General features: G+C 45.8%; 1 protein-coding gene across 1 annotated transcript in view; it reads left to right on the top strand.

Annotated features, from left to right (window-relative positions):
• Positions 1-17,717, top strand: part of LOC309556310 (maternal DNA replication licensing factor mcm6) — a gene marked incomplete at both ends in the record, with an annotated part of 172,602 nt that overhangs the window by 115,824 nt on the left and 39,061 nt on the right. Inside the window, one exon of the mRNA XM_082258753.1 lies at positions 8,266-8,394. Coding sequence (XP_082114879.1) covers positions 8,266-8,394 — 129 coding nt within the window. The remainder of the gene's footprint in view (positions 1-8,265; positions 8,395-17,717) is intronic.

Below are 17,717 nucleotides of genomic sequence, written 5' to 3' on the forward strand. Positions count from 1 at the left end.
ATGCAGTCTTTAGGCCTAAATAAATGTTTTAAACTTGTGTAAAAACAAACCCGCAAAAACTGCTCTGGCAGCAAAAGGGTTATGAGGGACTTTTGGTTCTCAAGAGTTGGAGGATGAAGCCAGTGAGGAGGTGGTGGTACAGGTGACTGCAATGTTACAATCAGACTAAATGCATGGCTGCACCACCATCTTCAGAGGTGTGCCCTGTCCTAAATCATTCCCAGGTACCATAAGATTGACCCAGTGTGGTGTGAAGGATATGTGGTCTTTGTTCATCTTTTCCTCACTTGCTGCTTTTCAACTTCTCCCTCTGAACTTTCCTCCTCTCCAGTTAGTGCTACCCACAGTCTGCCATCTCATCACCCCCTCATCGTTGAAGCCCACTGTGCATTAGGCTCCAGCATCACTGCCTTTTGCTTCTCCCTGCCTGATGTCCGCTTCTTTAGTCATGGTGCTATCTTGCTCATCAGTATGTAAAAGCATTACCAAGATTTTGTGCTCAAACTCCCGATTCCTCACTGTCAGTTTTCCTGTCTATGGTAGAATTAGCAGAAGGAATAAAGAGAAAAGGGGCTAAATAGCCCCTTTTATTTATGGGGCAGTGGCAGGTAAGGATAGTATAGTAAAAGCATGAGGAATCCCAGTTGTTAGGGAAAGTTTTAGCCTGTCAGCTATTACTGATAGATGATTGGATAAGTCAGTTAAGGTTTAGCTGCCCAAGTATCCAGGGAGAATAGGGCCCTTACTTGATTTATCCTGTTTCTTCCCTCCGGTAATACAGGTCCTTGATTAGTCAAGAGCAATCAAGCAAGCCCATTTAAGGGGTCACCTCACCAACGGACTTCACATCGCCTGACAGAAGAAGACAGCCGAGCGGTTCCTGTTACCTGGAGAAGAGGAGCCTGCTTCGCCGTTTGATCGAGCGCGCCGGGGAGGAAGGAGGTGAAGATGCCTGGAGCTGCCCTGTCATCGCGGGTCAAGAAGAGTCGTCGGGTGTCGAGGAGGCCGGAGCGTCATCTCAAGTAGCACCTGTAGGAGACAGAAGACGCGGACCGAATGACGCGGACGTCAGTGGAGGAAGGGCGTCATCACCGTCAAGACCGGCGGAAGAAGACGCCACGGCGGGGGGGGGGGGTGTGCAGGCGCATCACCCCCGGAAGAGCCGAGGCCGGAGCGGTAAAGAGGAGGCGCACCCCACGCCATCGGTTCTCCCCTCCGGCCGGTGACAGACACGCCGGGAGGGGCGGGGGTGGTTCTCCGGGACGGAGAGCGGCCAGAAGACCTGCGCACGGGACCGGAGCGAGAAGACAAGCGGCAAGGACAGCCCCACCCGTCCAGACAAGGAGTCCGGAGCGGAACGTCCATCCAGGGCCAGGTGAGGAAGAGCTTCTTGCACTGGTAGCCACACCGGAGTTGATAGCACAGCCTCCTGCAATGTCTCGGGTGGGGGCGGCTCAGGCTAGTGGGAATTTTGGAAGTGCAGAGGGTTCGGTCCAGACTTCGGCCATTACTACTCTTTTACAGGGATTTTTGAGCGATATTAAATCTTTGATGCCTCCAACCCTGTGATTTCAAGCAGCCCAATTGTCACAGCTTAGCCTGTCCCTTCTCCGATGGATGTTTGGGTGCCACCTAGTGGAAGCTTGGAGGTTAGCCACGCTAGGCCACAGAGTATTCATTCTGAGATTTCAAATTCCTTTTTGTTGGCAAAATCCCAAAATTTGCCCGAGACAACATTAAGGGAGCCAATTACCTGTGAGATTTCTCCTTTGGGCTTTCACTTATCGGAGGCTGTGAAGGAGAGGATTTGGCAGGGTAATTTTATAGACGTTTTGTCTCTTTTGCCCGTGGCTAGGGATTTTGTCTCAAAAAGTGACAAAAGATGAGGATGAGAGGAGGCGCCCTGTAACCAAATCCTTTAACTGGCTGCAGGCGTTTTTTATATTTTCTTCTGTGATGTGTGAAAAATTTCCTACCAAAAGTATAGGACTTTTTCAACATCTGGACATCGTTCTGGATGCATACAAAAATTTTGGAGGTAATTCATGGTTTCAATATGATGTGCCTTTTCGCCAGAAGCTAGCAGTCCAACCAAACATGAAGTGGGGAGTGAAGGACGTCAGCCTATGGCTGTACCTTTTTTCTACCGCGAAGGTCAATCTTCTCCAGACAATCCTTTCCCAATCAGCAACCCCAGCCTTCCACTTCAGGATTTAATTTTAAGAAAGGTGTGTGCTTCAACTATAACGAGTCCGCCTGTAAGTGGCCGGGGTCGTGCAAATATAGACATGAGTGCGCCTTTTGCTCTGGGTCCCACCCCATTGCAAAGTCTTTTAAAAGACAAGGGAGTCAGTCTTCAGGTGTTGTGCAAAAAAGCAACAACCCCGGTGAGTCTCACCGCCATGCTTCCTTGGCTTCAACAGTACCCAGACAGGGCGAAGGCCACCCTTCTAATTGAGGGTTTTAGAGACGGTTTTCCCTTGCCCAGGTTTTCTGGGCATGGGTGTAAACTGGTTGATGATTTAAAATCTGTGCAGAATCTGGAATCCGTAGTAGCTGAGAAGATTAATAAGGAATTGGAGCTAGGTAGATTTGCTGGCCCTTTTTCTTTTCCTCCTTTCTTTAATTTTAGGATCTCTCCGTTGGGCATTGTCCAAAAGAAAGAGCCTAACACTTACAGACTTATACATCCTTTATTGTTTCCTTTTGGTGATTCTCTAAATGATTAGATAAGCGAGGACTTGGCTACAGTACAATATTCTTCCTTTGATGATGCGCTAGTTAAATTGAGGAGTCTAGGTAAGGGTGTTCTCATGGCTAAGACGGACATCAAATCTGCATTCCGCTTGTTGCCTGTACACCCGGATGCTTTTAACTCTTTGGGTTTTTTTCTTTTCAGGTAAGTTTTATTTTGATAGGTGTCTCCCGATGGGATGCTCACTATCATGTTTTTATTTTGAATGTTTTGCCACGTTTCTGGAATGGGTCGTTTCCGTCACTTGCAACTCCAATGCGATCGTCCATTATTTGGACGATTTTATGTTTTTAGGAAAAACGGGGTCTGCCGATTGTCCGCATTTGTTGCGCAGTTTTTTTCAATAGGCGTGAACAGTTTGGGATTCCCCTGGCGCACGAGAAGATGGAATGGCCTTCGACATGCGTCCAGTTTTTGGGAATTACCATTGATTCGGACAACATGGAGTTTAGGCTTCCCCAAGAAAAAATTGCTAAGCTAAAAGTTTGCTTATTGAACATGATCCGCAGGCGTAAGGTAATTTTGAAAGAAATGCAGTCTTTGCTGGGTTTGCTGGCTTTTGCCTCCAGGGTCATCCCCTTGGGCAAATTATTTTCCAGGAAGCTGTATGCGGCTATAGCAGGTTTGAAATCCCCCACTTCTCACATTAGGTTGACTCATGAAATCAGGGAGGACATGTTAGTATGGTTCCAATTTCTAAACGATTTTAACGGCAGGAATGTTTGGCAGGAAGAATTCATCCTGGACAAGGATTTCTGCCTATTTACAGATTCAGCGGGTTCGGTTGGATTTGCAGCTGTCTGGCGCACGCATTGGTGCGCCGATCGCTGGTGTCACAGATGGATCCAGCTGGGGTACACCCGCAATAGTTTTCTGTTAGAGCTGTTTCCTATTGTGGTGGCCCTAGAAATTTGGGGTTGACACTTTTGAAATAAACGACTGATGGTGAGGACGGATAACAGGGGGGTCCTGTTTGCGATCAATTGCTTATCTTCTAAATCCCCCCCCCTGTTATTGCCTTATTAAGGTATCTGGTATCTAAGTGTTTATTGCTGAACATATGGATTAAAGCTACTTTCGTCCCAGGCAGAGATAACGTATTGGCGGATGCTTTGTCTCGCTTGCAGATGGAGCGCTTTTTTGCATTGTTCCCGGGAGCAGACAAGGTGAGTTATCGGTACCCGGCCCATCTGTGGAGCATAATTTAGATCTGGTTACTAGGAATATTATGCATTTGCTGGCTCCGTCGATCATCGTCGGATATCAATCGGCGTGGTCTATGTGGTTATCGCACCTGGTTTCTTTGGGTGAACCCCCGAATAATTTTTCTGAAAAATTGGTGTTGCTATTCCTGAATTCTTTATTTCAAAAGAGATATGCATGGGCACATATCAACAAAATTTTGGCTGGTGTGTCCTTTTTTGCCAAACTTAAGAATTTTCCTCCTTGTTCATCGTTTTTTGCGGTACGCCAAGCCCTGAAAGGTTATCATAAAGTAAATTTTCAGCCGGATTCTAGAAAGCCTGTCACCATTCCCATATGGATTAATCTATGCGCAGTTTCCGTTTCGGTTTGTTATTCCATTTACAAGTCGGTCCTGTTTAAGGCGGCTTTTTCATTAATGTTTTTCGCGGCACTGAGGATTTCCGAACTGGTGCCTGCTAGAAGGATGCGTAATTCTGGGCTTTTATTTTCGGACGTTGCTCTATCAGTCAAAAGTGTTAGCATTTTAATTCGTTTTTCGAAGACGGATCAGCTGGGTGTAGGGAAACGTGTTCAATTACACATGTTTAAGGAATCTGCGATATGTCCAGTTCGTTTAATGAATGAATTTTTGACAATACGTTCAGCCGGTTCGGAATTTTTGTTCACGCACAAGAATGGTAGGCCATTGACTGGCTATCAGTTTAATGCGGTTTTTAAGAAATGTCTGAAATTTTTGAAACTGGATAATGAAAGACTGACCTCTGATTCTTTTCGTATCGGTGCAGCCATGGAAGCTGCCAGGTTGGGTTTGGACGAACATTTACTTAAGAAGCTGGGTAGATGGAAATCTGATGTTTTTCAGTCGTATATTCGCCCTGATTCTTTCTGTTAATGTTTCAGAACGCAGAGTGGCTGTATGGATCATCGGACATTCATTTGTGCACTGGGCTCGTGCCAGAGCCAGGAGAAGAACGTATGGTGAACTTATTGGTCTGGATCCTGCCTATTTTCAAGTACAATGGTTTATTAAGAGAGGGATGTTATGGTCTGAGTTTTGCCCCGAGGTTTTTAGACTATTACAGTTCCTTTCCCCCCCAGATGTGCTCATTGTACATCTCGGGGGTAATGACGTTGGTAGGGCCAAGACTCTTGATTTGATTTTTGCCATACGGGATGATCTACAGCTTCTGAAATTGTCATACCCATATATGACTGTAGTATTCTCCAAAATCATTCCAGGCTAGCATGGTTTAAACATGGCTACCTAAAGCCCCTTGAAAGGATTCGGAAACGGGTGAACAGAGCTTTGGAAAAGCTGCTGCGCACTGCGGGCGTTTTGTCATTTAGACACAGGGAACTAGAGGGTGGTACTAGGGGTCTATATAGATTTGATGACCCCCATTTGTCTGACATAGGTCTCGACACCTTTAACGCTAATTTGGGGACCTGCATTGAAGAGGCCGCGTGTTGGGGTGGTGCCAGGCGGGCGTAAGTATTTAAAATTCTGCTAATTGCAACCTGGGTCGTGGTGACCGGGTTGTTTTATTCTGTTGTATATTGATATTTTAAAGAGTTATTGATTATATTTTGTTAAATAATAAACGGCCGCGGCCTCTTCTATTCCATACTTTTAAAAAAATTTGTGGTGTCAATTATTTAAATAAGTTAAGTTATTCATAGAGTTGAGGAAATCCTGCCTACTGCCCTATATGAAGAGGATGCATTTGCAACTGGCTGATCTTACCCTGGGAAGTAGGAATAAGGATTTGTCAGCCACTCAAATACCTCTTGCTATGCTATGGCCACAGCACTCTGAGGGAGAGGTGCCACTTAGACGCCAGCATTGCCATAGCAGTTCGCCGTTGTATGTACAGGGAATAATTACTTCTTTTACAGACTCATGTGAAATCTCTGCTTTTTATGAATCTCACCCCACCTGCAGATTACAGAGGCATCCTTGTGAGGACCTTCGTTGGGGCAGGGAGGTGTCTACCCCCTCCCCCCCTCTAGTGGGACAGTGTGTTGCCTTCTCCCCCCAGTTAGACAGAGTTCTGGCCTCTCTCCTGAGCACTGTTACATACGATCCATTTTATCATAATTAAATGTCCACATTTTACTCAAACTTGGGTGTTTTGTTGCTATTAAAGCTCCACCCAATAACGGGGGGGTTCTTTACTTAAAATTCCGTATAGAAATTCAGAGGGCAAAGGGAGATCCATTTTGTAATGGCTGCAAATCCTCGCCGATTGCATCCCTCCCATATCTTTGGTTCCCCACATTTAGCCTCAGATATTAATGCCGTCCTCATCCCTGAACTCCATGATGCCATTTTAGAGGGTAGTGTCACACAGACTTTTTCTCAGCCACAGTGACAAATGCCTGCCCCCTCCGCTGTACTCTCTGAGGAGCCAAAGAGGCAGTGGGTATGCAGCCTTTGCACCCAATGAAGAGCTGGATTCAGGGTTGACCTCATCAGGGAGCAACAACAAAGCATCCACTTCATCTTTACTCCAGGAAAAGGAATTGGTTTTGGAACATATATTGGTTTGTCATCTATTTTTTTTTTTTTTTTTTTTTTTTTTTTTTTTAGGAGCCACCAACTCTGCCACTTTTGTCTTGCCATGGCACTTTTCAATTGATTACCCCTTGAATCGCATTAAGTTTTACAAAAAATTACAGCACTGCAGATTGAAAAGGAAAGGTCTTGTGTTACAATATGGCTTGTCGCAATTAGTGGGATACCCCTCTGGCTCAACTAGGTTTAACTGGGACACTTTGTAGAAAATGCCGGTTAGCGCTGTCCTGACGCTAGCTGAATGCCGGCCAACGCTTCCTGTCGCTTTAAATACTGTTCTGCTGAAAGTGCTGAAACTTCGATTTTAACTCCTTGGTTAAATCAGAGTCAAGGATCATTACAGTACTGGATCTTCTGACACTGTCTATCTCAAAAATCCTGTGTATGACTCACTCCCTCCAGTCCTTCACTGGCTGAGGTAGCTCCTTGTAACTGCTTGTACTGTTGCAACTCCCAACACTGCACACTTGACTCTTCAGGGACCAACCCCTTGCTCCTCCTCTACACTTCCAGGGTCCTCTCACTAGGCAACCCCCCTTGACACTTCAGGGTCCCTTCACTAGGCAACCCCCCTTGACACTTCAGGGTCCCTTCACTAGGCAACCCCCCTTGACACTTCAGGGTCCCTTCACTAGGCAACCCCCCTTGACACTTCAGGGTCCCTTCACTAGGCAACCCCCCTTGACACTTCAGGGTCCCTTCACTAGGCAACCCCCCTTGACACTTCAGGGTCCCTTCACTAGGCAACCCCCCTTGACACTTCAGGGTCCCTTCACTAGGCAACCCCCCTTGACACTTCAGGGTCCCTTCACTAGGCAACCCCCCTTGACACTTCAGGGTCCCTTCACTAGGCAACCCCCCTTGACACTTCAGGGTCCCTTCACTAGGCAACCCCCCTTGACACTTCAGGGTCCCTTCACTAGGCAACCCCCCTTGACACTTCAGGGTCCCTTCACTAGGCAACCCCCCTTGACACTTGCAGGCTCCAGGATCACTGGAACCTTCACCAGAGTGGTCCCCTCTAAACTAGGCAGACCCCGGGGGCAGTTCACAATACTCGCGACCTTGGAAGATTTTCCTGGAACTGAACCCCTTTCTCCACTGGTCCTTGGCACACCGGATCCTCACTGCAGCTCCGCTCTCAGTTCTAAATTCTCAGGCAGCCACCCAAGACACCTGATCCTTCTGACAGGAGGAGAGACAGCCGTACTCTCCCTTCTGGGACTCTGCTTTCCGCCAAAGATGCTATGTCATGCGTTCCCCTCAAACTTATACCCTGAATGGGCCATTGATTGGGTTTCCTCCACTGCCCAATGAGAATCCTCTCATGGAGCAAGTGGGGAGACTCCCCTCTCAGCAGTCACACCTGGGAGACATGACAGGCCAGCTAAAAATCACGGCCCATTATGCTTTTACCTAGCACCTACCTTGTAGGGATATATATATATATATATATATATATATATATATATATATATATATATATATATATATATATATATATATATATATATATATATATATATATATATATATATATACATACATACATACATACATACATACATACATACATACATACATACATACATACATACATACATACATACATACAGCTTGTTTTCCCACTCTTTAACTTTGTTAAAGTATGTTGCATGTTTCACATTTTTAAGTTAAAGGCGTGACGTATGGTTTTAGCTTCAATAATCTGTATGCGTTTTTTTTAAAGGTGGTAGACTATGCAATAGCACGGAGGATAGTTGATTTACATGCACGCAATGAGGAGTCTATAGAAAGAGTTTATTCAATTGAAGATATTCAGAGGTATATGCTGTTTGCCCGTCAATTTCAACCTACAGTAAGTATTTTTTTATTAAACTTAAGTATCTATGAATGTTTGTCAATTATCCAGGTCATGGTATAACTTCATATTAAACGGGACGTTTCACAGATTTTTCAAGCAACTTCAGTTCAGTTTATGCATGAGCTTAAAGCTTTACTCCTAACAGGTTTTTTTGTCCATGAGAGGAGCTGTGCCCAGATCGTCAGATCAGCAGTTTTTGAACTCCTCAGACCAGCCTGTCTGGCCCCAACAAGCATGCCACGTTTAAAGTCACTTAAATCCCCTCTCTTCCCCATTCTGATGCTCGGCTTGAACTTCAGCAATTTGTCTTTACCATGTCTAGATGCCTAAATGCACTGAGTTGCTACCATGTGGTTGGCTGATTATCAATTTGTGTTACCAAGCAATTAAACAGATGTACCTAATAAAGTGGCTTGCGTATATATGTGTGTATATGTGTGTGTATATACAGTCAGGACCATAAATATTGGGACCTTGACACAATTCTAATCCTTTTGGCTCTATACACCACCACAATGGATTTGAAATGAAAAAAAAAAGATGTGCTTTAACTGCAGACTTTGGGCTTTAATTTGAGGGTATTTACATCCAAATCAGACGAACGGTGTATGAATTACAACAGTTTGTATATGTGCCTCACACTTTTTAAGGGACCAAAAGTAATGGGAGAGATTAACAATCATAAATCAAACTTTCACTTTTTAATATTGGTTGCAAAATCCTTTGCAGTCAATTACAGCCTGAAGCAGTGGCACCTGGTCAATAGGGACGCAGGGGAGCCACCCCACCTCCCCCATGGCTAGTTACAGTAAAATTCAGCATAAAAAAGTGTACCTTTTTAAGATGCCAGCGGGGTCCCGGACACATTGCTGGCTATGGGAGGGGTGGGGACTTTGGCATCATGTGCCTCTTCTCTTTTGCAGTGATTGGCAGCCTTTTAGAGTGTCCTCGGGGCACAGAGAGATGCGCCCCGAACACTCCCACTCACGATTGCGTCCTGTGATTGGTCCAGCCTGGACCAATCGGGACGTCCGACGTCGTAGGGGCGGTGCTTGGGCCAGCGTCACTCTCTGACTGAACCTTACCCCAGAGCCTGGGCAGTGTCCAAATCTGTGATGAGGGGGGGGGTGCACTGGGAGCTTCTGCTGCTAACAGGAGTGACTGTCATGCTCCCTCCTGTTACTGCACAAGGAATCAATTCCCCCGCTCCTCCGTTCCAGCAACTTAAACAATGCCTTGTCTCTCCTGCATCCTTTCTCTCCTCCTTTCAAGCTCCCCTCCCCCCTGTCTGCTCGTTCTCCCTCCCGGCCAAGTCACTTCAGTCTTCCTAGCTGGTCACTTTCACTTTGTGGTGGTCTCTCACTTCCAGCAGTCTGCACAATCGTAAGTAAGCAATGATTGATGTTCACATTAACTCTTCAGCTTCTTCTAGCTCTCCCCTCCATAAATCTACATTGCAGTCCTGCAGCTTCTGCTTTCAGCTCTGGCCATTTCACCCAGCCTTTGACTGACACCCTTTCCATCCCAGTTTGTCCCTTATTAACTGTCCTGTCACTAAAATGCAGCCTAAGCACTTTCCTTACAGTCCTTCACTTTTTCTTTAACACGTATTCTTACTACCCAGACGTCCCCCCCCGCCTCCCTTACCCGCCTATTCACTCTTCTATCCCTAATAACCGGTGCGCTGTCGTTTGGCCACAGTGTGCTTTTCATGAAAGCGCATAAAAGTCCCGCATGCTGCATCTTTGCGGTTTCAGAAAATGCACTGTGTAATAGAATTCAATAGAAGCGCACATAGGACCCAGGTAAAGTGCACATACAATCACTCTGCAGCCAAACCACAGCGCACCGGTGTGAACCCTCTATAAAACTATTCACATCTTTCCATGTCAGCCACAAAATTTTGGCTTTCCTGACACCCTCAGACACACCGTCCATTAGCAGACATGCGACAGTGCCATTAATTGGTAATGGCACCCCACACATCTGCTAACACATGCACCAAAAATGCATCACACATGAACCATCTGAGGACTGTTTAGAGCCCTGATATTTCATCAAAGCCCCCCAAAAAGGCAGTTTAATAAAAAAAAAAAAAAAAAAAAAAGTCTATCTGAAAAAAATGTAAAAAATAAAAAAATATTTAAGGGCCTGTTCACACATGTTTTGGTCTATGAAAAGCAATCAGCATTCAGATTGGTCTTCAGAGAGCATTTGACATATGGTAAGGTGCCGTTGTCGCCTCCTTACTGTCTGATTTAACCCCTCCAACCCTGCACAAGCATGCTGCAATCATGTGCATTGAACATCGTTGTGGGGCACCATTCACTTCAGTGGGTCAAGTTCAGCAAGGAGTACCATTTATGCTGCAGCAGTGAAGCAAACCATCACACCTGCAGCATGTGTACATCCCCAGGCACTCCCTCTGCAGCTATGGCCGTTGAGGCACCCAGGGGGTGTCAGCTTGCACCTTCCCAGCCATCATAATTAAACCACACCCATTAATCGCTGCAGCGCACTATGCACGCCACATGCCACTTTCTCACTGAAATCTTCCTCCTTTCAACTTCAAAAGTTGGATATGTATGTTAACACTATTTCAGTGGATGTCCCCAAAATTATATGCATAAAAAACCTTACACCATTATTAGCCCTATCTACGGGAGGAGGGCACAGCTTGCCATGTTCGCCATGGGCACTGGATGACCTTGCCCCAGCACTGCCCAGAGCCCAGACGTCTTTGTCTCATTGATAGTCTCTCTCATCATCTTTGACTCTGACTGCTGCTAGCTAGACTGCTACGGTGCTACACAGGACGGGTCAGACAGAACAGTGCTACCAGCCAGCCAGGACAGCAAGAGAGCGAGGGAGGGAGCCCTCAGCCCAGTCAATCCAGTTCTGCAAACACAAACAAAAGGAGAGTGGAACTTGGCAACCCCCCATCAACAGCTTGCCAGGAAAGGGAGGGAATGGATCATGTAATGGCCCATACTGGAAGGATTTAGCAGGAGTTTACCACTCCTGCTCAATCCTTCAGTGTGGGCCATTACATGACTATGAGATTTCTGGACTGTTATCAGTTAGCATTGTAATCCCCCATGAACTACAAAACACCTCCCCCTGTTATCAAGAACAGAAGGAGCAACCCCCAACTGAGCATCAGAATTTTTTCACCATCTAACTGAGCACCAAAGTTTTATTCCACCCCCCAGGCCTTACCTCCATGCACAGATTTTAATTCAAACAATTTTCTTTTGTAAATGAGGTCCTTAGATTTAGGAGTTTTTTGTTTTGGGTAACAAACTCCTTATAAATCAGACTTCCTCTTTTACTTTTTGCGGGTATTTAAAGAGAATGTAAAAGGTAAAATCACATACATTTTAAATGCATCCAATTTAATAGGACCTCATTTACAAAAGAAAATTGTTTGATTAAAATCTGTGAGTTGAGATAAGGCCTCCTTCTCGTCTTCATAACAGGGGGAGGTGTTTTGTAGTTCATGGGGATAACAGGGAACAATGCTAACTGATAAGTCCAGAAAGGTCATAAAGTTATCATCTCACAAGATTCCTGGCTGCATGAACAGTTTATTCTTTTTTTTTTTTTTTTGCCCAACAAAATAAAACGCTTTTAATTGTATTTTTAGAGGAGCAAATAAGTAAAATGTATTGTTGGTGTTTAAATACACTTTTTAACCACTTTAGGCCCGGAAGGATTTGCCCCGTTTCTGACCAGGCCCTATTTCTCTGTCGCTCATTGACAGACGCAGTCCTCTTGATTAATATCAAATCGGGTTATACTGCCCTCTACAGGAGTAGGACACTAGGCAGAAGGAAAACGTTCTGGTCACACCTTAGGGGCAGTCCCATAGGGTATATCCTCTCACTTCCTGCTACAGGATGTCAGTTTTTTTCTGTCTAGTTAGGAGTAAGGACCGAAGTTCCTTGCTGGGATCTTTGGTCCTGGCAAGATTTTTTAGAAAAACTTTTTTTAGGCAGCTTTTTTCTCCAGTTGTTCCTGTGAGATCTTCAAGCAAGTATGCTAAAACTGGGCAACGGGCTGGATGTTAAGATCCAGTGGTCACCCCAGTCAGCCTACGAGCGCGTGCAGGCTGGGTCGGCCGCGACATAGTCCCACTGGACGGGGACTGACCCTGCGAGTTAAACGTCTCGCCGGGACGCCGACGACCAGTTGGAAACTGAGTCGCGGCGTTCGTATTGGTCGACAGCCCCCCCACCTCGGTGGAGAGGGGTTCTGTCAGGAGTTGGTGCCCGCCTGTTCCGGTATGGTGAGTAAAATGTTCCCCCTCTCCCCCTGACGGGTTTGTGGGTGGACGCGGGCCCCTCCCTGGGATGATCGGACCCTTATGATCATGGATCCCCCCTCTATCCTATAATAAGGTCACAGATCCCCCTCTTAAGGATGATTTAGTGAATAAGAACCAGGAGGCTTGGTTTGGGAGCTGACTATCGGAAGTCACTGTATGAGGGGCACTGTAAAGGGACCATGACTGAAGTCAGTGGCTTGCATTTCTGTTAGGATGGCCATGTAAGAAGGTGATAGCATCCTACCTGATACGTAAGGTTGCAATACATGCCGATGCCTGTGCCTGGACTATCGCCATCCTCCTGCAGGCCGCCATCCTCCTGCAGGCCGCCATCCTCCCACAGGCCGTACACCTCCCGCAGGCCGCACAGGCCGATGACTACCTTCCGCAGGCCGCTGCCATCTTTCCACAGGCCGCCATCTTGGCGAAGCCTCGTGTCTCCAGCATGGGGGCGGCCATTTTGGAGATGACCAGCTACCTCGAGGAGTAGCATGGGAGGCGCCGGAAGGCGTGTAAAGGGGCGGAGCCGCCTCCTTTACCTGGGAAAACAATCCAAAAGACTTCCTGTCTGTAAGAGACAGCGCTGAGAGCAGGTTGATAGAAACTTCTGTGCATCAGGTGGTGAGCCTTGGGGTCTCTCTCTCTCTCTCTCTCTCTCTCTCTCTCTCTCTCTCTCTCTCTCTCTGTCTGTGGGGTCCAAGCAGGTAACACTGAGGGGTGCTGTTGCGCTGGGAGATTACAAAAAAAGAAAAAAAAAAAGTTTTTTTCTTTGCAATTATTTTTTGTTTGCTGGCACCCTGGACCCTGCCACACATGTATCCCCACCTGATCCCCTCGAGGTGGCCGCAGGACCCTCCAGTACCCCACTTGTGATTGATGCATTATCAGCAGTTTTGGAGTCTTTGGTATCCCGGGTGGAGGTGGCCTGTCAGGGACAGGGGTCAAGAAAGCGACCCCCGCCTACCCCTATTTAATCTGACACTTCAGATACGGATTCTGAGCTGGTCACTGCAGCTGCAGGTCCCTCTTCTGGGGCTGCTGTCTCGGGTACGGTCTTCTCAGACACTGAGGAGGACGTTTCTGCCTCCGCCATAGCGCAAGAAGAAGCGTTGGTGGACGCACTAGTCATGTCTGTCCGGGAAACCTTAAGTCTTGAGGTTACACCGGCAGAGGTAGCTGACTCTGAAATTCCCTTTGGTACCAGCAAGCCTACTAAAATGGCGAAGGTTTTTCCCTTGCCCAAATGTTTTGGATTTCCTCCACGTGCCTATTCGGTGACCCGAATCTTGGCTTTTCTGCAACAGGGGGTTGAGCAGAAGCTGGCCTTGAGTACTGTCAAGGGTCAGGTTTCAGTGTTAGCAATCTTCTTTCAGAAGCCTTTGGCTACCTATTCCTTGGTGCTGAATTTCATCCATGGGGTGCGGCACCTGGCTCCACCGGTGCGCGCCCTTACTGCCCTGGGATCTTAATTTGGTGTTGTCGGTTCTTCAGAAACCTCCCTTTGAAAATATTAGGGAGATTCCCTTGCTATCCCAGAAGGGGGCCTTTTTGTTGGCTATCACTTCTGCACGCAGGGTGTCAGAACTGGCCACATTGTCCTGACGTTCCCCAGATCTGGTGATACATAAGGATAAGGTGGTTCTTCGTCCGAATCCATCCTTTCATCTGAATGAGAATATTATATTACCTTCCCTGTGTCCTAAGCCTAGCCATCCTTGGGAGTTTGCATTACACTCCTTGGATGTGGTTCGGACAATCAGGGTACACTTGACTACTACGAACTCGCTTCGTAAGACGGATTCACTTTTTGTGATCACGGATTGCCCTAGAAAGGGGTTGCCTGTTTCTGCCGCGACCATCTCTAGATGGATCAGACAGACGGTGGTATAGGCTTATTCTATTAAGGGTCGTGATCCCCCGTTTCCTGTTAAGGCGAACTCTACTCGGGCGCTTAGTGCTTCCTGGGCCTTCCGCCATTAGGCGTCAGTGGTCCAGGTTTTCAAGGCGACTACTTGGTCGTCGGTTCATACCTTTACAAAGTTGTATAAGGTTGATGTGCTGGCATCGTCGGATGCCTCTTTTGGCCGCAAGGTTCCTGCAGGCCGCTGTGTGAGGAGACTGTTGGTCTACCTCGAGGGTTTGTTGGGTTTTTCACTTAGGTCTCATCTTTTCGCTCGATGAGTCCTTGATGCTTCTAGTTGGCTCCGGTTGGGCCTTCTGGATTTTGATTTCTGTTATCCTACCCCTCATTTGTGGCATTGCTTTGGGACGTCCCGATTTGATATTAATCAAGAGGACTGCGTCTGTCAATGAGCGACAGAGAAAAATTTATTTTTGTAAAATCTTACCGTAAAATCCTTTTCTCTTAAGCTCATTGACAGACGCAGTACCCGCCCCTCTACTTTTGAGTTGGGTTGGATTAAATTCTCTGACACTGCTTTGTGACATAACTGACATCCTGTAGCAGGAAGTGAGAGGATATACCCTCTGGGACTGCCCTTAAGGTGTGGCCAGAACGTTTTCCTTCTGCCTAGTGTCCTACTCCTATAGAGGGCAGTATACCCGATTTGATATTAATCAAGAGGACTGCGTCTGTCAATGAGCGACAGAGAAAAATTTATTTTTGTAAAATCTTACCGTAAAATCCTTTTCTCTTAAGCTCATTGACAGACGCAGTACCCGCCCCTCTACTTTTGAGTTGGGTTGGATTAAATTCTCTGACACTGCTTTGTGACATAACTGACATCCTGTAGCAGGAAGTGAGAGGATATACCCTCTGGGACTGCCCTTAAGGTGTGGCCAGAACGTTTTCCTTCTGCCTAGTGTCCTACTCCTATAGAGGGCAGTATACCCGATTTGATATTAATCAAGAGGACTGCGTCTGTCAATGAGCTTAAGAGAAAAGGATTTTACGGTAAGATTTTACAAAAATCCGTTTTTTGCGATTCGCCACTGCGTTACTTTAACGGACAATTGCGTGGTTGTGAGACCCTGTACCCAAATTAAACGCAAGACCTTTTTTTCCCACAAATAGAGCTTTCTTTTAGTGGTATTTTGATCACCTGTACGATTTTTTTTTTTTTTTTTTTTTTTTGCGCTATAAACAAAATAAAAGCAATAATTTTGAAGAAAAAATTTTTTTACTTTCTGCTATATGACATTCCCAAAAAAAATGTAAAAATCTATTTTTTTTTTAACATTTTAGGCCAATTTGTTTTCTGTTACATATTTTTGTAGCTTGATTACTGAGAAGCAATGCCTATTACATTTTTTCTGTTTGCGCCTCCCCCCCCCCCCCCCCCAAAAAATTTTGAGCACCAGCCGCCACTGGCCTGAAGTCTGGAATGCATAGACATCACCAGATGCTGGGTTTCATCCCTGGTGATGCTCTGCCAGGCCTCTACTGCAACTGTGTTCAGTTCCTGTTTGTTCTTGGGGCATTTTTCCTTCAGTTTTGTCTGCAGCAAGTGAAATGCATGCTCAGTCGGATTCAGGTCAGGCGATTGACTTGGCCATTGCCTAACATTTAACTTCTTTCCCTTTTAAAAAACTCTTTGGTTGCTTTAGCAGTATGCTTCGGGTCATTGCCCATCTGCACTGTGAAGCGCCGTCCAATGAGTTCTGAAGCATTTGGATGAATATGAACAGATGATATTGCCCGAAACACTTCAGAATTCATCCTGCTGCTTTTATCAGCAGTCACATCAATAAATACAAGAGAAACAGTTCCATTGGCAGCCATACATGCCCACGCCATGACACTACAACCACCATGCTTCACTGATGAGGTGGAATGCTTTGGATCATGAGCAGTTCCTTTCTTTCTCCATAATCTTCTCTTCCCATCACTCTGGTACAAGTTGATCTTGGACTCCTCTGTCCATAGGATGTTGTTCCAGAGCTGTGAAGGCTTTTTTAGATGTTGTTTGGCAAACTCTAATCTGGCCTTTCTGTTTTTGAGACGCACCAATGGTTTACATCTTGTGGTGAACCCTCTGTATTCACTCTGGTGAAGTCTTCTCTTGATTGTTGACTTTGACACACATACACCTACCTCCTGGAGAGTGTTCTTGATCTGGCCAACTGTTGTGAAGGGTGTTTTTTTCACTAGGGAAAGAATTCTTCGGTCATCCACCACAGTTGTTTTCCGTTGTCTTCCGGGTCTTTTGGTGTTGCTGAGCTCACCAGTGCGTTCTTTCTTATTAAGGATGTTCCAAACAGTTGATTTGACCACACCTAATGTTTTTGCTATCTCTCTGATGGGTTTGTTTTGTTTTTCAGCCTAATGATGGCTTGCTTCACTGATGGTGACAGCTCTTTGGATCACATATTGAGTTGACAGCAACAGATTCCAAATGCAAATAGCACACTTGAAATGAACTCTGGACCTTTTATCTGCTCCTTGTAAATGGGATATTTATTTTTTTGGACAGTGGGGAGGAATTGGAACTCCTGTCAGTGTTTTTTTTTTTTTTTTTTTTTTTTTTATTGCTATCGGTGTCCCTTTTTAAGGAGATGTATCCTCTTTGTCCTGTTTACCATTCTCATTGAAAGTGAAAGTTAAAGAAAATCTCAAATTTTGGGTTGTCACGAGAAAAGTAAGAGGGGAAAATCCCTTCTAATTTGCAGGGATTTCCCCTCACTTTGTTTGGCTGTGGACAGGGAGTGAAGGGAAATCTCCCCAAAAAATCTGCCAGGGGTTATAGCCCTCCCTTGCACTATCCAAACTGAGAAACTTTTTTGCCTATAATTCTACTTAAGGTATCCCTGTGGGGCAGGCATAGTTTACAAAACAGGATATAGGTTTGAGACTCTTAGGTAGAGGTGGATAGGCATTGGGGGGTGAGCATATCCTGTGTGTGTGTGTGTGTGTGTGTGTGTATGTGTGTGTGTATGTATATATGTATATGTGTGTATATATGTATATGTGTGTGTGTGTGTGTGTGTGTGTGTGTGTGTGTGTATGTGTGTGTGTGTATATATATATATA

This window comes from Pelophylax lessonae, assembly GCF_965119305.1.
Source record: "Pelophylax lessonae genome assembly, chromosome: 5".
Lineage (NCBI taxonomy): Eukaryota > Metazoa > Chordata > Amphibia > Anura > Ranidae > Pelophylax > Pelophylax lessonae.